The sequence below is a fragment of the Pterocles gutturalis genome, unplaced genomic scaffold (assembly GCF_000699245.1).
Source record: "Pterocles gutturalis isolate BGI_N339 unplaced genomic scaffold, ASM69924v1 scaffold10442, whole genome shotgun sequence".
Lineage (NCBI taxonomy): Eukaryota > Metazoa > Chordata > Aves > Pterocliformes > Pteroclidae > Pterocles > Pterocles gutturalis.
The window spans coordinates 14386-36235 of NW_010112774.1; the positions used below are offsets into that span (position 1 = coordinate 14386).

Genomic DNA, 21850 nt, shown 5'->3' on the forward strand with positions numbered 1-21850 from the left:
TGCCTGACTTAAGGTTAAAATCTACAGCTTTGTTATTTCAAGTGACTTGCTGCATGTTAGGAATGGAATTAGAGCCAAGATTAGCTACTCAGTTGAGTTTATTTTTGGTAGTTTTTTCTAATACATAAATGTGATTTGAATTTGAAATGTAGAGCTAAAGTGGAGGGTTGCTTTTTTCCTAATGTGGCCAGTGCTATGTTAGGTACAAATGTGTTCATGGTTGTTTGCTGGGTTTTTCGGGGGGTTTTGGGTGTGTTTTTAGGGGTAGTCCCCTGCTGCTTTTGCAGTACCAGTAACAGTGTAATGCTGATGGTAAAACTGACTTTCCTGATGTTCCCCCCTTTATTTTTTTCTGTGTATACTTAGGAAGGAATTTTCTTCAAGATAATGGTAAAGTAGTCTAAAAATCTTGAAATCATGAGTTAATGGAGCAATTAGAGTTGGGATATCCCAGCCTACTTTGAAAAGAAAATTGAATACTTAAACCTCTGAATTTTATGCAAGCTGATAGTGGGAGTGTAGGCTTCAGTTCTGCAAATGGCTTCATTCAAGTGGAAAACTTGTAGGTCGGAATTAACTGTTAGTATATCTTCCCAGTTATATCAAGTTCTCTTTTCCTCACAATGCTATGAGTGTGCGATAAGCAGAACAGTGAGTTCTTAAAGTTTAATCCTAGAGCAGAGAGCTGGATAATCCAAGTTTACAGCTGGATCAGACCAAAACAAGCACTGAGCATCTCTGCCTCCAAAATGCACTGTGCTCTTGGAACTGCATTTCCCTGTGCATCGAGGCAGTTGTGTAACCTTCGCAGGGCAGTTCTGTTTAACCAGTTCTGTTACAAATGCTAGGCTATTCTGTAAAGAGTTAATCAAAATGAAGGAGAGGTTGTCCTCTAATTCTGTGTCTCTTCAAGATCTATTCAGCAGCATGTGCTGCTATTTTTACGAATTGAATCTGTTGCCAGTCCACAGAACACATGCCTCAGAGTGAAGCATGAGAGCGTTAAGCATTATGAAAGTAACTAAGCTCATTAGTGGCAAGGGAGGGCTTTGCTGTATTAACTGTGATGTTGTAATATCTCTGTCTAATTAGCTCTTCTACTAATTAGATTTAGAGCAATTAAAGCTTTAAAGACTTCTGAGAAGTTTTTTGAAAGGGCTGTAGATTTCAGGTACATGACTTTCTCTTGTGGAAGGAGCATCGTGGTGCGTGCTCACGGGTGTCAGTGACTGACTTAGATTAGTTTCCAATTAATTATTGAAGGCTGTACATAGTCTATCACTGTTACCACTGTCCTAGTACTGTATGTGTAACTTCTCTGAAGATCTGGGTGTTCTGCAAAGACTGGCAGCCATTTGGTGTTCAGTTCAAAAAAGAAGACATGCACACGTAGTGCTCTCATGTGGAGAGACTATATTTTTCTTGGTTTAAAATAAACCATTCTGATTGAAAGCATCTGCTTTTTCTTTTGCATAACAAAAATGTTTTCCAAAATTGAAGTCTTCTAAAGTGTAAGTCTTTGCAGTCTCCTGCAGAGATTTTTTTTTTTAATCCAAAAACCAGCAGTTTAATTTATAAAAATGTGTTGTGCTTAGAAACTATCAGAATGAAAACTTACTCGTGATCTTTCAGATTCATGGAGAACCTCTAGCAAATTGGTACTGCAGCTCTCTTATTTTCCTTAAAGAGCTGTAAAATTTTAACTTTGGGTTTCTGTCCTATCTTGAGTATAGATTAAATGTTAAAGCTCAAAATATACAATGAATTGGTTAAATCAGACTAGTTTAAAACCTATTGACTGTGTCTGTCAGTATCTCTTCAGTAGCTTGGTCATTCTGAAGCTTTAGTGCTATGAGAGTTGAGTGGAGTACCTCAGAATGAAGATCCCATCTTTGGGTTTGAATGCTCAGTAACAGAGCTGTAGTTTCTAGTAAGAGATGAAATACTTCTCTTGCTTTTTGGAAAAGGGCAGGGGCTCTGCTTGTGGCAAGACTTGTCGTTAGCTTTGTTAGATACTGAGCCAGAATTATGTGGTTGGTGTTGTTATTTCTGTGCTTGTCACACTAGGGAGATGAGCAAGCAGGAACTTTAAGAAATGTCATTACTTTTGTAGTATGCCTGGAGGGTCCCATTTAGATGGAGAGCGCACGGACAGAATGTCTCGGTCATCAGCAAGCTGCTGAGAGCATCTTTTTCTTTTGTGCTTAACACGGATGTCTTTTCTTCACTTGCTTTGGAAGAGAGAGGGTCAAAAACCTGTGTGTGGATGGCTTCCCAGTGTGGAAGAGTCCTGCAGCATGTTTAGGGATTCACGCACTCTTGCCAAGAGCTCACAAAGAGCTGTGGGCTCTTCAGCTGAGCTTAAGCCAACAAATCTGCAGCTTTAGTCCAGGCTAGCTATTGATTTACAATGAGCTTTTTAGGTAAGGTACCCAGATACATGCTGTAGGCGAAATCTGTATGTGATGATGGGATAAGAGTGAAAAGCTGTCATGGGAGCTGTTACAGCACAGATTGATCATATACTTTAAAAATATAATAATGTCTTTGTGTATTAGAAGCAATGCTATTTCTTAGACTCTTCAGTTTATTTTCTTACTGAAACATTCAAATGAGGAATTGATGTGTAGTTTGGACGAGAGTGTTTCTTAACGTACATTTGCCATAGATAATTTTTCCTCTCACACACATGTAATTATTTGTTAAATGCTCATCATTGCTGAAAGATGCAGCTTCATCCTAGAAGTTGCTGTTAAATTTTGACCAGGCTGATGCTCTGTCTCCTGTGTACCAGGTTCCAGTGACTTCTGGACTTTACTGTGAAAGTTAGAGTGAGTTAAAGGATAACACTCTTGGCACAATTACTACCTGTGTGTGTAACACTTTGGAGAGTTGGTTTAGCAGCATGATGAAGAGAAATAAATACTCTCTGTCTTCGCTTTGCCATCTCTAGAGCAGGGAGAGTTGAGGAGCAGTAGAGAGGGCAGAAGCTGCTGAAGGTTTTTCTACAGGGCACTGTTAGATGAGCATCTGGATCTCCTGGGTCTAGGGCTAACCATCTGGTAGGTTGTTCAGCTCCTAAAACACTGGAGGCTTATTTACTTTATTTTTGTTCATTATGGAAATTATCTCTGTAATAGGGAGTATTTTCGAAGCAAGCGCTCAAGCTGCTGGAAAAAAACACTACTGATGGTCAGTGAAAGTGTTCTTTTTTGCCTCAATTTTCTGAAAGGACTACGTATTATGATAAGTATTTCTAAGTGAATGTGAATCAGAGTAGAATAGTTAAATGTACTGTGCACTGACCTTCTCAGCTTTGAAGTAAGCTTAATAGAAGAAATCTGTAATGAATGATTCCAGGAATATTCCTTGGCATTGCAGAACCGAATTTGAGACTTTTGGTTAGAGAGAAGTACTTGATGTCTGCATTGTTACGTGGTATTTTGTCTGCGATCTTGATGTTGCTCAGCAAACCAACTGGGGGGAAAGAAAGGCTTCGCTTGATTTCAGTGGCTCTTGTGCCTCCACCTTCTGGAAGCTGGTAGCAAATAATTTAAAATCAGCTTACTGAGTTAATTAACTGGAAAGCAAATGTGTTCCAAAGTGTGTGTTTTGACCCTCGTTAAAGGATGTCATCAGGATTTTTTTTTTTAGTTATTCCAAAACACAGAGTCTAGGGAGCAAATAATTGGGATGAAAATTCTCTTTAAGCCAAAACTGCCTCTTTCATTGTCTCTGCAGAATGTGTCAGACTGAAGTCAGCCAGGAGGTTAGCTGGTTTAACTGCACTGTGGGCATACTGTTGTAAAGTAATAGAGTAAAACCGTAATGTTCCAGATAACATCTTCTGTCCCAGTACCATCTGAGTGTTCTTGGCATATGTTTCCAGAGGTGAAGAGCTATACTTGAACGTCTGAGAGGGCAGTGGTCCACCACAGGTAGTGTGCTGAAGGCTGTGCTTTCAAAGAGAATAAACTGCCTTGTATCAGGCCTGCTGGTGAGAAAATGTAGAAGGGAAGGAGAGAGAGATGGAGGGCAGGATTTCAGAAAAGTATGGCTGGGATTTGGTCTCCCTCTCTTGGTTTTTGGGTGGTGTTTTCATTGTGCTGTTCCCTAGCTGGCAGTATTATAATGTGGATCAAGTTATTGTGTTGGTTCATCAGAGATGATCTGGAACATAATGGGTCAATTGGTTGCAGGCAGAACCAGGAGCTGTGAGCAAAAGCTTTGTAGCCTGTTGTCACTTAGTTTTTCAGAATAGCCTTTATCTGGGAAATTAACTCTTCCCTGGCCCTTGTCCCTTTTCAGGTTGCCGCTGCTCCCTGGTGGTTGCCTGTGAAGGGAGCCAACTGGAAGCACCCTGAGGGCCCTGACTCTAGTATCTCCAACAGGTAAGCACTAAATGGCCCTTCAGTGATAACACACAGTGCTTGTAAACATACCTGTAAACTTTCACTGGGAATGGAGGTGCAAGAAAGGGTTTTTAATTAGTAACCTGCTTGCTGCTGCTTCTGCGACTGTTTTCATATCTTCTAGTGTGTTGCATGCAATATTCAGTTGGTCAATGATGTAGTACTATTTCATAAAGGTTTATAAGCACTTTTCACCCAAGGGAAAAAAAGATGATACTGAAATGTGCTTCAGTGCGTTTTTTATTCTCATTTATATATCAGCAGTGAAACCCCTCTTGAGAGGGTCAGTAACTTTAGACCATTCAGTGAAGATCTGGTTTTGGAGAGGAAGACTAAATACCAGCTGCATGTGTACACTGGGAGTCCCTGTAGCATGTCCTCCATCTGGGATTTGGAGGCCTATCTCTCTGGCAGCACATGACTGGAGAGTTTTGTGCTTTTTAATGTATTCTGACCTTGTGGGCCAATTATTGCAAAAAATCAGTTGTGACTATCTAGAAGCTCTATATGCTTTAGAAAACTGTACATTTTCTTAACAGCCTATAGTTAGTGCCATGCTTTGCTAGCATGAACCCTGGAACTTGCTGATCCATGGCTTTATGCAATCTCCATTCAGAAGTGGAATGAATTTTATGCCTAGAAAATCAAAAGGCTTCATTATTCTCAGGTGCTTTTCATGGATACTGCAGAACTAGCCCTGGGCTGCACATGTTGAAAGCTATTGTTCACTTACATATATTGCTGTACACTTGCCTGGATGTGACTGTCTTCATTTGGGACCTCTTACATTGCAAGTCTTTCCCTTGCTAGGCAAGTGCCAATGGAGTTGGCATTAGCTGCCTTTATCAACTAGTTAAAGTTTCAAAACTGCTGTTTGATGTAAAGTCAGATTCTCTAGCCTGGATCTAGTAGATGCTGACTGTTTTTGAGTCCTTTAAGGACAGGGCTATGTTAGTGTAACATCTGATGGCTGAACTGCTTAGTAACAAGTCCGCTGTCTGTTCTCCAAGGGCAATGAAAGAATTATCTGAGGCAAAAATAGAGATAATATCAGGAGGCGTTGTTAGGGGGAGACAGAAATTTAGGTCACAGTCAGCAGATAAGAGTTGGAAACCTGCCATGCAAATCTAGTCATGTATCTAGTATGGTGCAAACCCAGCCTAGTACAACTGCTGGGGAACTTGCCATGTGGAAGTAGCCCAGTGGGCCAACAGGCATATGCTGGCTAGTTATAGGAGGCAGGAAAGACAAGTCAATAGGAAGTCCTCTGCATCTGTCTTCTGGACCAGTGCCCTCAGCTCTGGAAGTATCTTGGTCTATTAGAGGCTTGGATGGGAAGAATAAATATGCATTTGTTTCTTTTTTTCTTTTTTTCTTTTTTTTTGAATATGCATTTGTTTATTTCTTTCTTTTTTTCTTTTTTTTTTTTCCTGGAAAAAGAGACTAGAATTGTAAGGGAAATCCTGGAACCAAACCAAAGGAAAGATGAGAGCTTTTGTTTAAACTGTGGACCTGCTTGAAACACCCACAGAAAAATACTTTTTTGTTAAATGTCTGCAGTTCAGTGTTTCCTGGATTGGGTACTGCAAAAGATGATGTGGCTAAGAGTAAGGACTCCCCATCTTGCCTCTCCCTCAAAAACCCCACAGCTAACAGTGAGGAAAGAACCTGCAGCTAAGAGCAGAGCACACCAGGAAGCAAAGAGCACTCACCATTAGATTGCAATGTCAATTTTCCTATTGAGAATCCTGGCTTCTTGTTAAGATACTGTTAAACTAGCCAAGCAAGGAGTCGTAATGCTGCAGGCTTTTGGTGTCTTCCTTTGAGTCTCTGAGCACCTATGTTTCCACAAAAGCCAGTGTATTGATAGTTCTTCACTGTCTCTGGGTGCAGCAGGTTTCTGAGGTGAGACCATGAGAAAGCACAACCCACAGGTTCCTTTAACTGTAGAGACCTCTATGTAAAAGCACAATGAGACAAATTAATCTTTTTCTCTTTCTTGTTTTTCTCTGATGGCTGCATTTCCCTTCCAGCATCTTGCTGTCTTTCTTTAAATAGCTTATTTTCTGTGAAAGTAATTGGATCCCTTGTCCAATTGTAACTGAACTGTGAATGTCCTCAGTCCTGTGTGGCCATCTCTCAAAGAGTTTCATGAAGTGCTTGTGCTGTATAGCTGTGAGATTGCCTGGTTCTGCTGATGATGTTGTCCTGTTTATTTTGTTCCCCAGAATGGATCATCCAGTTCTTCATGTTTCCTGGAATGATGCTGTGGCATTCTGCACATGGGCAGGGAAACGATTACCAACTGAGGCTGAATGGGAATACAGCTGTCGAGGGGGCCTTGAGAATAGGTACCTGTCACAAATGTGGCCCTGATAAATGTATAAAACTGGTACTTACTAGATAAGGAAGAGTTGTGTGGGGTTTTTATTACCCTTGGTGTCTTTTTCTTGAGTAGTATGTACATCTGTGGTAAATAAAACACTGACTTACTCTGAACAAGTGAAGTGAATTTCCCTAAATACATAAATGGGATATTGTAATCTGAACGCTGTGACGGGAGGAGAATGCAGAGAGCCCAAGAGAGCAGGAGATGTGACAAAATGCCAAGAGACAGGACTGCTGCTATTGTAGGACATGAGAGGTATAGCAAAGGACCTTAGTGCCAACGCAGGAAGAGTTGCAAAGGAGCCTAAGACGTGAGTAACTACAGCTGTAAGGCCACTGGCTCCACATGTTATCTGGCTGTGGGCTTGGGGAGGAGGCGAAGACAAAGTGAATAATAGGCTTCTGTCTTCTCCATCCTGTGTCCTGGACTATGCATGGGGCAGTGCTGCCTTTCCCTCCGTGTAGAAACTGTCCTCCTAGAACCCTTGCTCTCCTTGAAAGCCTGCTTGATGTTGGTACAAATGGAACTGGAACACAAACAGTTCTTGGGGGGGAGGTGTCTCTTTTTTTTATTTAAAAAAAAAGTGTTTGACAACTGTTCTTCTGTATGTTTTTTAATAGACTTTTCCCATGGGGCAACAAGCTTCAGCCAAAAGGTCAACATTATGCCAATATCTGGCAGGGAGTGTTCCCAACTAATAACACTGCAGAAGATGGATACAAAGGAACTGCGCCTGTAAGTGTGTCTCAAAGTGAATTAATCATATGGAAATGAACTTAATCTTCCTAAAATTGAGGTCTGTGTTCAACACAATGGACCATGGCTGTTTTCCATTCCTTTCACTTTTAGATTTTTGAAGTTACAGTATATTTCACTGCAGGCTTGAGTATCACCAAGGGACACTTTGTAAAAGCTAATTGAAAAGTAAAGATAACTTTCATTTTAACTTTTAGTTCCTCTTAAACTGACCTCTTTTCCCCCTTTCTAGTCAGTTTATAGTCACATGCTGAAATACTTTCTGCCTGCACTTCTGGCATGACAATTTTTTGAACTTTAATTTTTTGGGTAGATGTTCCTGAAGCACAAAAAATCATGCAGTAGTTTAAAAGAAATGAAACTTCCCTTTTTGGAAAGGTTGAGTCTGTCTAGTATGGGAAACAATGGAGTGAAATTCTAAAGACAATCAAAAATGTGAATGAATTATTAAATGGTAGTTTAAGTCCAAAAGGTTTCATCAGTAGACAAGTCTATGTATGCATGAGTTAACAGCCACCCTTGCTTTTCTTTGGGAAGGGGAATCTGGAAGTTGTAAGCATGCGCATGGAGGTCAGATCACTAATGCTATGCTCAGGTCTGTGTCTGTTGGTTGAACAGTGCCTCTCTTTAGACGATCAGTCTCCAGAACCGGTGAGAAGATGCCATGTGCTGTAGTGGAAATGTGGTGCTGAGAACATTGAGGATGATAACAGTTCATTCTGTTTTATTTAAATGGAGTATGTAAAAGTGTTGGTTCTGCATGACTAATTTGGTGTCTGCTGTTGAGATATGAAAATCTTCAGCAGACAGGTCTTCAGGATAGAAGACCTTATTTCATGTTGAGTGGTTTACAGAACTGGCACTTGTGTTCCATGTCTTGTACAGGTCACTGCATTTCCTCCAAATGGATATGGCTTGTACAACATTGTAGGAAATGCCTGGGAATGGACGTCTGACTGGTGGGCTGTTCATCATTCAACAGATGAAGTTCATAACCCTGTGAGTATTTTATTGGCATCACATGAAATACTGAATTCCCTTTTGCTACTCTGATCTGGTTGCTGTTTGAAAACATGCTGTTCTTTGCTCACCTCTGCTGTGTCTGGGGTGGGATGGGTTGTGTTGGTAAGTATCACACCAGAAATCATCAACACTGGAATTGTAGGGCTGTAGTGCAATTTTTTTAATTTGTTTTTGTTGGACAGGTGCTCACAACTGGTTAGTAGTTGAGTACTTCCAAACTGGCAGCAGATTATGTAAACCAAGAATTTGCCAATGCAGGAATGAAAAAAAAAAAAAAAGGAGGAGGAGGAAGGAAGGGGTGTTTTGTTCATTTGTGTTGCTACAAGTTGTACTATTTTTTCTTTTTTTTTTCCTCCTAGTAGAAAACAAACAATAATGAGTTATCTTTATGGCTTCTAATAGCTTGTTTAAAACTCAATGTGCAATAAAGCTGAAGTTTGAGGAGAAGTAGCTTACTAGGCTTTGAGAGGTTAATCTTTGTTCTCCTTTGTGGCCCACAGAGAAAGAGGGTAAGCTTTGTATGTGGGGTTTCTCTAGCAGTTTCCCTCAGCAGATTCAAGTTCTAGTATTGCATGTCCTTCTCATTTATCCAGGATGACTAAATCTGAGAAATGCACTGCTCTGGTCTCACAGAGCCTGTTTTGTTCAGACACAGTTATCTGTAATGAGAAAACCTCACAAGGCAGGAGCTATCTGTTTGCTGCAGGATCTGAGTATCCCCATGCTGTGGTCTCTTATGATGTATAGTCTTTCTTTGGTATGCCAGACATAATCGGAGACCTTTCTGGGAAGTCAGCAATTGGAAGTAGCTTAAGGAATTTGCTGAACTTTTGTTGCTGTTCTGTACGTTGCAGAGGCTGGCATTCTGCTGTTTTTCCAGGACCATGTGTCTAGCAAGAGAACTAGGACTTGTCTTGGGGTCTAGATTGCTCTACATCTGTCCTAGTAGTTCCATCACTGATGGAGCATCTGCAGACCTCCTCACCCAGACCAATCGTGTTGGCCAATTTCAAGTTACCTGTATCCCAGTAAGACTCCACAAGTCTCTCTAGTGACTTCAGCTGTGTGTTGGACAGGGCACTGCAGACGTCTTCCCAAGTAACTGAAATACTTGGGATTGTAGGGTTTTTTTTTTCCTGTTTGTTTTAAAATAGGATGCACTATTCTGTAACTTAAATTGGTAGGCAATCTTAGTGGATGGCTAAAGAGCCTCCTTCTCCTTTGGGACCTTTGGCCATGTTGTATCTCCATCTACTACCCTTTTCACATATTGCACAAATAATTCATATGATGTGACTTGAATATTTCATGCTAGTCAAAATTTTCTGCCAGTTTCTGTAATTCAGCAATAATGGAAAGCAAGATTGCATGAATTCTGTCTTGAATGTATAAACACACCTGTCTCTTTCCAACATTGACTCACGGCTTGCATCCATATACAGCTGAAATTTATACAGAACTTAACACTTTGCATTCAAACTGATTCTTTAGACTCTTTTTTTTTCTTGTTTGCGTACTGATTCATTAGGAAAGAAACATCTGCTGTCTTGTAATTCTGTTTCCATTCTGGTGAGTTTTTATATGCAATTAAGGATATTTTTTTTTCTGTACTTTATGAATGGAAACAAGGCCAGTTTAAGAGCAATATTTCTAAAGATGAAACCTTGAGTAGCTAGCAGAAAGTAAATTTGGATGAAAGTGAAGAACAATAAAACCACCAAACTTTCCCTTGTCAGGGTAGAGGATTGATTTGATTGTAGCCTTGTCAGTCAGGGTAGGAGGGGGAGAGTGAGCAAGGCTGAGCTTTGAGCTTTCCATTCCAGGCTGCATGGTCACCATGGTTTGCACCAGGGAAGCTTCTGCTTTAGTCCCTCACGAGTGAAGGAAGCTTCACCTCTGTGCCTGGAACTGGGCACTGGTATCTGCATGTGCTGTCCCCATTAACTGGGGCAGTGGGAAAGGACCCCTTGCCTGCCCACACCCCTTCAAACAGCATGTGTGTCCCTGGGGGAGAATGCAGGTCTGGCAGCTCGGAGCATGGTGCAGCTGTCCCTGTTCTGTTCATCTGTGTGTCGGTCTGATGGCTCCTTTGGTTGTGGCAGCTTGTTTGTACAGTGACCTCGAGGTACAGCTCTCCTGAAGTCATCTTGCCTAGCGAGAAGTGGCAATGCTGGGAAACAAATATAGAGTAACTGGGCCAGGTCTGGAGAATAAAAACACTTTTGGTGGTGCGTATATATAGAATTTAAAAGTCGCACATCTCGGGTCTGTTGCACCTAGATATGTTCTAGAGGTTTTTGTTTGTTTTTGTCTGTAGGTGAGCATAAGGTTATGTGCATTTTGTTTAAATTATATCTCTTAAAGGCTCTGTGTCATCACTGGCAAAGTCTTAGACTTTTTTTCCTGTAAGATGACTGGCTTTTGTAGGTGAAAGGCATGAAATGGATAATTTATGTGGATGTTGTGTGGTGATAATGGAAAGAATCTCCAGGAGTCTTCATCCAAAATGTAGCTTTCAGCTAATCCATTCCCTGCCATTGGTGCTCATTAACTTCATCTTATTTTCTTTGAAAAGAAAAATATATTTCTCTGTCTGTGTCAGCCTTTGTCCAAGTTGCACAAAATCCAGCTAGAATTGTGTATTTTGCTGAACTACAGCTACTGTGGTACAATGCTTAAGAAAAAAGGATTGGTTTTTTTCAAGTATTGCAGTGGTGCACCTTCATTAGAACGACTTAGCTCAATGACACGCTTTTGTCTTTACAATGTCAGTGCAGCAGTTCTTCCGCGTTGAATTAGGGCGATGGTGAGAGTCAAGCATCCTGTGACTTTGCTGTCTTAAGTGGCTATGAGTTTGCTTAGGTTTTTAAATTCAGCACAAACATTTTGCAGACATTTCAGAAAGTATTTAAAAATTGGGTGTTAACAATGATGCTTTTAGGTTTTTCCAGCTGGAAACTAACTGTGAGAAGCTAGGGTCTGAGGCAGAGCACTTCAAAGTGAATTCCAAGGGGTTTTTCTGATTAATAATGGAACTGAATGTCATAATATGAAAAGGTGTCCCAAAATAGCCAGGCTGCAGTATCTTTTGAGACATTAAAAATGATTACCACCACATCTATCAGAGCCAATCTCTTAAGTCTCTCCAGAGTACAGGCCAGCATAACCTATATATAGGATGTGTTCTTTCTCCCTAAAAGACTAGGAATTCTAACTGAGGGTCAGAGCTTAGTGAAAGGTTTTTTTAACATATTTAGTTCAATATCTGAAATCTTCAAAGCAGTTTTCTAGTACTGGAGAGATTTTGGGTATATTGTGGACTGTTCACAAGGAATGTATGGAATTTTGCACATAGATTTTTATTTTTAATAATTGATAGCTTACATTCACAAATAATTACCAAGAACAAAAATAAACTGGGACACCTGAAAGTGCTTTTCAAGTTGTTTGCTGCTTTAAGGTATTAGGTTTAAATTATGTTCCAGCAATGGAACAAACAATGTTCTTCCTCTTCTTTGCCAGGTAAAGAATTATCTATGAGGAGGATAATGTTTTGTAATAGATTCCATTAGTGGAGAATACAGTGTCAGATTTTTGCAGGTGGTAAAGCGCTTCAGTGCTGTAATGCTGCGTCAACAGCTGGAGGGTTCAATTTAACTTGTTCTTTGTTACCAAATACCCTTTGATGCTCAATTTTTGCCCGGCAGAAGATATTGGAGTTAATAAAAAGAGTTTATGCAATTACAATTTTCTTTTGTCCACATGCTGCTTCATTATGTTATGCCTGTATAACTACTGAAACATACGATAGTCTTATGGCTGGACAATAAACCTAGTCCTAAATTAGCATGCTTCTCTTAGTTTATAAAAGTTACTTTGGAGCTAATAGCAAAGATTGCTGCTCCATATTTGCATTACAATTTTTAATGGGAAATCCTGCTCAACAGCTCCATTGTTCTCTGTTTTGTCTTGTTCTCGTGTAGCTTTTTTTAAGTCAGTTTTATTCTGGCTGGCTCTACCCTGGCTTCCCTTAAAATGAGATTAACAGGCTGTTCGAGTTGATTGTGCTTATTAGTGGCTTATTTTGGAGTGGGGCTCAGTGCGTCTTTATGCAAGTTTTGTCAAGACAATTTCCAGAGACCTTGGAAATGGAGTAAGCCTGTCCAATGGAGGAGCCCCCTGGCTCGGAAACGAGCGGACACTGCTTGTAGGTGTGGTTCTCCTTGAGTATTTGTAGGGTATTAAATGCAGTAGTGGGACAATTTAATTTTTTTTGCCTCTCATACAAAATTTTGCAGTAAATGTGAAACTGCAGTTTCAGTATGGTAAACTTTTGATATGAAGATTCTCAAAGCAGTCAAACTTGGTGGATGCAGTCAGTAGCTTTTGTAGTATTAGCATCAGCTTTCAGGGTTTTCTTACAGTCCCCATGATCTATATTCAGTGTTACCAATGCTTGTATTGTAATGATTCTTCTAGAACTTCCCCCCTGGTAATGCAGGAGCTTGGTGGGAGACAACCCACAATACAGGGTAGGAAAGTGCAATGACCAGATGTAACCAAACTGGTTAAAGTGCTCACTGAGAAAAGCTGGAGAGGTGCCCTTCCCTGTCAAATCCCTTCTTTAGGAACCTACTTCTTAAAAATAAATTAATCCTGGATTCAGGAGATACCACAGAAGTGCATTTTTTCTTTGGTGACAGCATTTATATTGGTCAAGGTGCTGTTCTTAAGGCTTTGCAGAAAGCACAGCACCCTTCAGATACTCCCAGGATAAATGGCTGGCTGTTGGACAGGAGACAAAATAATTGGCAGAATTTCTTTTTCAGCAGTTGTCTGTTTTTAACCTATTCTGGTACTTTTTTGTGATACTATTTTATATCAGTTACATAGTCTGCAGCAATTATTTTTTCCTAACTCTTAAAAACTGGGCTGATGGCTTTCTTGTAACCTGTATGTTTTGATATAGGTAATGGTCTTAGCATAAAATGCAGGGATTTGCATCACATCACAGCTCCCTTTTTCTGCCTGTATTCCACAAATTATTCTAATAAGGTTTCTAGAAATTCTATTCTAGAAATAAGACTTGATTTAGACACCCTACCAACCAGTAAAGAAACAGCTTGTACTCTGAGTTAAGTGAAAAATTCTTTATTGGAGGCTTGTACATGATAAGAAGATATTTTTGCTGCATGCTAGTGCAACATGTACAGAAGTAGAAATACATGCAAATGTCACGGCTTTGAGAGGGTTCTTAGTGGCAATACTAACTTCTAGGCTAGGCTTGCCAGTTAACTAATAAAACACTATTTTTTTTGATCCTGTTTGTCACTTCTAGAAGACAGATATTCTTGTGGTTCCTTCCTAAAGTAGTTTCTTAATGTACGTGGAGTGTAGAAAGCATGGAAGAATATTTGGTATCAATGGTGGAAACATGAAGTACAGCAGTAGTCTCTTAAGCATTAGATGAGTGCAGCAGTAACTTTCCCAGCTACAAGGAATAAAGAGGGAGAATTGCTTGCTTACGTAATAAATATGCATCAAAGCAAGCAAGAGTGTTATCAAGGAAGCCCAGCTTTCTCCTTGAACTATTAGGCCATCCTTTGGAATGGGAATTGAAAAGAGTAGTGAAATAACCTCGTTAAATCAATTCTAGGGCCAATTTCATAAGCACTTGAAATAAATCGGCCACATCACACTGCAAAAGTACACACAATTACAAAATTGTTGCTGGTAAGTGCAGTGCTTTCTGCAGACCTCTTTAGCTGTCATGATCCCACATAATCACAAATTCCATACGGAGTGGCTGGGAGATGATACAGAATGGCTTGCTGCACAGTCACTAACTTGTGTTTCAGCCTGGGTTTTGGACTGGAGAGAGAATAAGCACCAAACACTGGGCATTACAGCCCCTCGTGGAAGCTGGCCACCAAACAGTGTAACTGCACTGAGGACAGTAGGAATGCTTGGTGTTCCTTTTGGAGGCATTCATCTCTCATTAAGAAATGTCCGAAACTACAGAAACTGATCTGTTTTCAAAGATCGTTGGTCCTTTGCCACTGTGCTGTTTAAGGCATATTATCAGGTGCTGTACAGAAACAAAGCAGGAGGCACTCTTGGCCATCTGGCAGCAACTCCAATGTTAAATATTTGTAGTGGTGGGGAATGAGAACAATTACTCTCGCCTGTCTGCAAGGCTTTTACAACATAATTATTTCAAGCTTTCTGGTTCAGACAGACACAGCTGAAACTTGTTTACTTTGAGTATTTATGGATGCTCCTTATCCCCATTGCCCTATTCTTGCATGTTTTCACCTTTACCCTGTCATTGACAAGTGTTCTTCCTTTAATACTAACCAGTGTCCTCTCCTCCACAGAAAGGGCCCTCAGCAGGGACTGACAGAGTGAAGAAGGGTGGATCCTATATGTGCCATAAGGTAATATGGAAAGGCCTGTGGTACTTTCATATTCATCTTTCCTCTGAGAGTACCTGACTTGACAGTGAAATGATCTTCTGACAGTTTCCCAGCAGCCTGGCTGGTTGTTAAGGGGTTTTAAGCAATGTAAGGAAGAGCAATAGCTTATGTTGTTCAGGAATTCTTTTTGGTTAGCTTGGAATTCAAATGAACAAACAAACTGCTTTACCTGGTATGGTTTTTCAGATGTAGAAGTTAAAATTGATGTATGTGTCTAATGCTATTTTCATCATAGTGCTGGAGTGATACTTGTAAGATTAGTACTTGTAAGCTGTATGGATGTGACATTTTTAGTTTTAGAAGGACTCTTGGTTCAGGAAGGGTATCAGGTGTTTGCATAAATATTGCTGGGAGATGAATGTTTCAACTTAGTTGACAGCGGACTTGTAATTCTTTCTGAAAAGTCTGGATACCACCACAGTGCAATAGCCGTTCATGACACAAATCATGTTTTAAACTCTGTTCACACGGTCCTTGAAAAAATGTTCATTGTAGATCTCTTTCATTAAAGCTGTCCTGTTCTTCTTTCCTTCAAAGCCTGCAGCTGGCAAATCATTCTCATAATTAGATTAAATTTTCCATAGTGAGATCCCATTTTCTACACTGATTTCCTTCTTAGGTGAAATCAATGTCAGATGTTAATTAGCAGTTTTGATTAAATTAACACTGGAATAGACTCTTCAGTGATGAATAATGTGACCCATTTTAAAGGCTTGTGCAGATTCTAGTCTGTCCTAGCCTTTTTTGTAGGTGATAAAACTAGGCTGTGTATCAAGACAAAAAAAAACCCCTGAATACTATTAGTACAAGGGCTCTTTATTAGGTGCCTAGTAATCTGTCTGTTCTACTGCTGTTCTACCTCAGAGCTGACAAAGACTGAAGTTTGTACCTTTTAACACGCACGCTCAGGAGCTACTTTTATTTTCAAAATAGTTCAGCTTCTAAATCCTGCAATGTTCTGTTGAGATCGCAGCAGTGGGCACTGTTCTTTGAGGGCAAAAGTTGGCACCTCCTTAGAGATACCGTTAACTCACGGAGATAAATACCAGTGACCTGCTGCCTGTGTGGGGATGGTGTGGTTCATGGTGCTGTTCCTCTGATGATAGAGCGGTTGTCACCACCTTTGCCATTGTATGGATTGAACTGCTTAGTATCTGTGCCCAGAATCCTGGAGGAATCTGGGTTTAAAGAAGAAAAACTACCCTCTCCTCCTTGCTCTCCTCTGCTCCCACCTGCCCCAGAAAAAGGCAGGGTAGGGGGTAGGGAAGAAGTGTTTGATTTTTAACCCAGCCATCCCAGAAGTCTGGTTCAGAGCCTGCATGGATGTATTATTAGTCAATACTCATGTCATCAGACACTTGGCCACTCAGTGCCTTCTGTATCAGATGGAGCTTGTCTCTGTATACAGTGGGATTTCCCTTATTTCTGGCAGTGATTTCGATCTGTATCTGAATCTGTACTGATCTCTTCATTGATCTTGCCAACAGCATTTGAAATGTTTTGCCATATTAATCTAACAAACTTTTGCCCAAGGAAACACAAGCTGGGATGTGCTCTGAAGTTCTCTTTCCTCTCTTTCTCTCCAGTCGTACTGCTATAGATACCGCTGTGCAGCCCGCAGTCAAAACACTCCTGACAGCTCTGCTTCAAATCTGGGTTTCCGCTGTGCAGCAGACACTGTGCCGGAGCTACAGTGACCGGGTGAGCTGGTGCACTGAGATGTGAAGGGCTGAATTTCACCCAAGGAAGAAGAGATGTGTGGAGTGCCACTTGCTGATGACACAGAGTAGAAAAATCTAGTGCTTAAAAAAAAAAAAGAATCCAATGCTACCCAGCATTGCTTGAAGAACCTTCATGTATTTATCCTTGGGGAACCTGGCCTGGAATTCTATCCTGACCAAACTTTTTATCGGTGAATTCTGTTGGTTTTAGCGAGACAATTATGGAGTTAACCAGCACAGAACTGAGCAGAAATATGTTGATTGTGTTTAAAAGGTTAATTAATAGCTCCTTTAATAAAGATCTTTATTTAATAGTTTTATTTATATATTTTGAATTTCTACACTGTCATCTAATAAACAAGGACTTTGTAAAATCCTAGACAGCTTTAAAAGAAAATTGAATGAGTTAAGAAGAGGTCAGGACTGGAAGACAGGCTATGCACACAGGCAGTTAGTGCAGCCCTTGCACTACATTTCTGTTGCATTTAAAATCGGGTCCAGAAATGTGCTTTTTCTGGTGAGATATTGCTCCTCTTTAGAAAGTGCCTTCTGCAACTGAGGGATGATAATCCTCAGGATGATGATGATTAGAAGTGATGTACATACTGGAATAAAATTTCAAGCATTTGTTTATGATGAAGACTTTTATTGCTAGAAAAACACTGTCAATTTCCTTTGAATTTCTCTTGGACATGGTGTGGGCTTGTTTTGGGGACTTGCAGCTTGCAAAAATGGCATCATTAGAAACTGAAGCTGATAAATGATTCCACTTGAATAAAAGATCATTAAAGTGTAAAGATGGCAGATATAACTGTGAGCCCTAGGGCCTAATAAGGTAAATTTTGAAACAGTTTTCTCTGGTTTAAAAAAAAAGAAATCCCACTTAAAAGGAGAGGAATTTTAGCAAGGAGGGAGGGAAATGGGAATAACGAGAGCTACCTCATTTTGAGATCTGAATGTATTTCAGGCCTTTCACAATGTATTTTGCACTGTCACTCTCTCCAGGACATGGTATCTGGTAATAATTTCTGTGCCAGCCAATTGCTTGCTCTAAGTGGAGGCTAAACAAGGAATTGCCTATGTGGGAGGCTGCGCACCAGAACACTGTCCTTCCAAACATGTCGCAGGCAGCTGTGTTGCTGCCCACTAACAGGCCCCTTTACTGCCTGTGTGTAAAACAGGGATTGAACTGTGCCATCTTCTCAGCTGCTTTGAGACCTAAAGGTGAAAAATATGTTGGATTAACAAAAATTTTGGCATTGATGCCTGTTTTTCCCAGCATTGTCTTCTCTATATTAAGTTGGGTTTGGGTTTAATACAACCTGGGGTTAATACAAATCCATCGCTTGCCAGCACCTTCTCCACTTGGTGTTTCATGTTGAAAAGAAGATACTGGAGAATGTCTGGGGAGTCTGTCAACAAACACCAGCCTCCAGCGGGGGGTCAAGGTAATTCTAGCAAGCAGAAAAAAATTATTCCAGAATACACCACTATGGCTTAGCACTCAAATAAGCATGATAAAAGCTATGGTAAATATTTTGTGTAGTGAAGACTGTCTTACCAGCATTAAATGTTTAATTAATATCTATGCATTAAATACATCTATTTTACTAAGAGGGAAAGATTCTATATTTCTTTCTGCCATTCCAGAAGGAATATACTTTAGAAAAGATTTTGCCTAGAGCTGGTTTTGTGTTTTTATCCTGGAAAAAATCCTTGGTAAAAATACACAATTCTATATATTGGAAAAGTCTTATGACTATTTAAATATAAAGAGCTTCATGATGCCACACCATCAGGTAGATCAGTTGATACTTGTGTTGCGGGTGGCACGTGGGGAAAATTCTTTTCTTTTCTGGAGAGGGTGGAATGTGTCCCATTCATGCTGCTTGTGTTTGGATAATGGTTACTGTGTTTTATTACAAGATTTTTCATTAAACATCCTTGAATATCTCATCAGATGGGAAAGTAAACCTCCAAGCTCAAGTGAGTGTTGAATATTGCAATAGTGATAATCATTACTGCACTTTGAGAGTAGAGAGGAGAAGGGAGGATTACACAGAGCTCCTGTTTTTTTGAGCTGTTTGATTGGATTCACTGTGAAACTGAACTGTGTTGGTAGACTGGGACTCGGTGAGGCTGAAAAGAACCCGAAGGAACAAGTGAACAGAAATACTGCAGGTAGAAACGAGGGACTATTTTCTTTTTTAGTCTCTTGTAAGGGGATTTTTTTTTTTTTCTTTTTAGCAGGGTTTTGCTCCACACCCCCAGGTAGCTGTAGTGCTAAGGCACACTGAAGTACAGTGCATGTGCTATATGGAAATGGTCGTTAACAATTGCGATTGTGGTTTAGAACTCAATGACAGTGTATTATTTCATGTTCTTGTAAGGCTGGCTGTTTTAACAGTATAAAACCCTCTTCTTGTTCTGTGCTGTGGAAGTTTCTTCTAACCAGGTAATTGATACTCGGTTCACCCGCTGGAAGCAGCATCAGCTGGCTGGGACTGGAAGGGTAGGATTGCGCAGAGACAGAAGGCTTGGCTGTGTTCTCTGGTTTAAGGCTGGTGATGCAAGGACTAGATATTGCTAATGGCGTTGGGGGGGTTGGGTTTTGGGGTTATTTGTTTTGAATCTACACTTCCTTAACTATTCAAAATCATGCCAAGTACATATTCATAACAGGAAGCTAACGAACAGTGCTGTCATCTTGAAAACCCATCTAATCTTCAGGAATAGGAATACAGCTGGTATAAAACTAGTCCTGAAACTTTTTCCAGGAGGGAAAGAGGAAGCAGATTGGATCATCCACTCCCAGCTCTCCAGTCCTGCAGGCTAAAAGTGGCTGGCGCAATGCCCTTTGGGGGAAGAAAACCAGATAAGCCTCTAAACAGCCTCTTGCAACCTAAGCTGTGCTCTGGTATCTAGTGCAGCCTGCATTCTGAGTTACGGGGTCTGGGGAGCTTCTCTTCTGCAGAAGCAGGCACCCTTAATCAGGTAAGGAGTAAAGTTAATGGCCACTCAGCTTGTAAATTACCTTTGACAAGCAGCTGAAATCCTTTGGAAGCTTTCTGTACTGACAGAATTGACACTTAATGACCCTAAGAAAAGCCACATGTCAATATTTATCTTAAACTAAAACTGCAGCTGTATGCAAATCCTAGCAGCAGTTCTTCATAATGGAAGCATGAAGATATATATTAAATGGGGAAAACCTAACACTGCTGTTTAGCAAGGAAGTATAGGTAAATACAAAGCAAGAATTTTTTTTAGCAAATAGCAAAATAAGAACAACAAAACATCCTTTATTCCTTGTCAGTACTGGGTTAATTTTTCCAGTCCAAATCAAAATTATCTTTTATTGAGGGGGATAAAAAAAAAGTTGCTGATGGTCTGCAGAACAGCAGATCCCCCCCTAAGATGTGCTACCTTGTGTGTGTGTGTTTTGTCAAAGGTTATGAATACAGTTAAAGATCAAATGGTACAGAGCAAATAACCCAGGGGCTTGTGCCACTGATGGTACGCTGGGGCGTGACTGTAAAAAGTCTCATTCTCTTCTGTAGTTCTCTGTGACATTTCTTGTTGTTACCACATGTCCTTTCTGTGTACCACTGTTGAAGTTCATTCTGTCTGAAAGGTACAAACTGAGAGAGCTGCTTTAACATACAGCAAGCACTCAGAAGAAAACAAGAAAAACCACCGGGCTTGGCTTAGTAACTAATTTTGGAACATCTTGAAGTGCCAGTGCTCTCTCATACCATCCGCCTTGAAAACAGGCTCCAGCATGCTGCATGAACTTATTCGCAAATTCTTGTTTTTTAGCTATTACTCAAAACCACACATGCTTCCCTGGTGGAATACATAATTGGAGTTTTAACTGCAATTTAACTACTAGAGAGAATTATATTTTTTAGGTGCGCTTAGGGACTGAAAGCTCTGGAGAGCTCCCCGAACAAGTGTCTGGTGTGGAAAAGAGGGAGCTGTCCCAAGGTAAGAAGGAAGCACATGTGCGGGAACCACAGTAGCAAGGTTTTCTCAATCTGTTATCTTCCTCTAAAGACTTTTGTTCTCTGTTGGTTATTGGTAAATTATGGAATCTTCCAGAATAATCATATGAAAGTTCCTCTCCAGCAGAAATATCAGTAGCTGCAAAAAGTGCCAGTTTAGGCACCATGGAGTCAACTCGAACTGGAACCATAAATAAATTCGGTTCACAAGAATGATTCAGGAATCTGCCTATGTTACCAATGTACGTGGGGTCAACAAATGTCTCCATGATCTGACCGTTATGGAGGTGCTCCCTCACCGCTATGATATAGTTTGAATCCTTTGATGTCTGGGCTTGAATTCTTCTACGTGCCTCATTGAAGCCTAAAACTTCACCAGCATATTCACAAACAAATCTTCCTTTAGCGATGAATTCCAGTGTGCGAACACCCCACCCTTTCTTCTCAGTCTTGAATACCTCAAGTCTGAATTGCAAACCCCTCTGAACAACCCTGTTTTGGCAGGATTCACCACACTGGCACATGGCATTGCATTCAAAAATAGGTCTGGCGTACTCCTCCTCTTTGTCTGTAGGCCTGAGGCACAAACTGTTGTAATTTTCACCGTGGCGAAGACACGAGCACACGTGAACCACACAGGAGCTGGTAAGACAAGAACATCCTGGAAAGGTGATTTCAGTGGGGTCAATGTCTCCATCTATTCCAGCCACATTGTCTGGACTATACTGCAAAGAGAACAAGAGTCAAATCCTTGTCACGTTCAATGCTTCTTTTCACAGATGCTACGGAATTTTTAAGAAGTCTGTGGCAACAGCTGATCTTTGAACTGAAATCATGAACACTTCATTTTTCCTGTAAACTTCTAACTACAAGTCTAACTTTTCTAAAACATTTTAAAGAATGCAAATCAGATATTCCATATAGACTGAAAAAAACTGATAGTCTGACAGTGCCTGAATTTCTCAAAATAGTCTACAAGCCAGAAAAAACAATTCTTAGTAGGAAAAACATGTCAGCTAATTTGGTCTAGTTTACCAGATATGATTTTTTAATAGATATAGCAAAGTAT

The 21850-nt window shown here is 40.4% G+C and overlaps 2 protein-coding genes across 2 annotated transcripts in view; one reads left to right on the top strand and one right to left on the bottom strand.

Moving 5' to 3' along the window:
* SUMF1 (sulfatase modifying factor 1) overlaps window positions 1-16753 on the top strand; it is a 26836-nt gene extending 10083 nt beyond the window's left edge. Inside the window, exons 3-8 of the mRNA XM_010074190.1 lie at window positions 4309-4391; window positions 6641-6763; window positions 7422-7536; window positions 8443-8556; window positions 14958-15017; window positions 16643-16753. Coding sequence (XP_010072492.1) covers window positions 4309-4391; window positions 6641-6763; window positions 7422-7536; window positions 8443-8556; window positions 14958-15017; window positions 16643-16753 — 606 coding nt within the window. The remainder of the gene's footprint in view (window positions 1-4308; window positions 4392-6640; window positions 6764-7421; window positions 7537-8442; window positions 8557-14957; window positions 15018-16642) is intronic.
* A 3931-nt stretch (window positions 16754-20684) lies between these two features.
* LOC104462297 (histone-lysine N-methyltransferase SETMAR) lies at window positions 20685-21506 on the bottom strand (the record flags this gene model as incomplete). The annotated part of the gene is made up of 1 exon (XM_010074191.1): window positions 20685-21506. A coding segment is annotated over one exon (822 nt), but the record flags the coding sequence as incomplete, so codon positions are not given.
* Window positions 21507-21850: the final 344 nt, after the last annotated feature.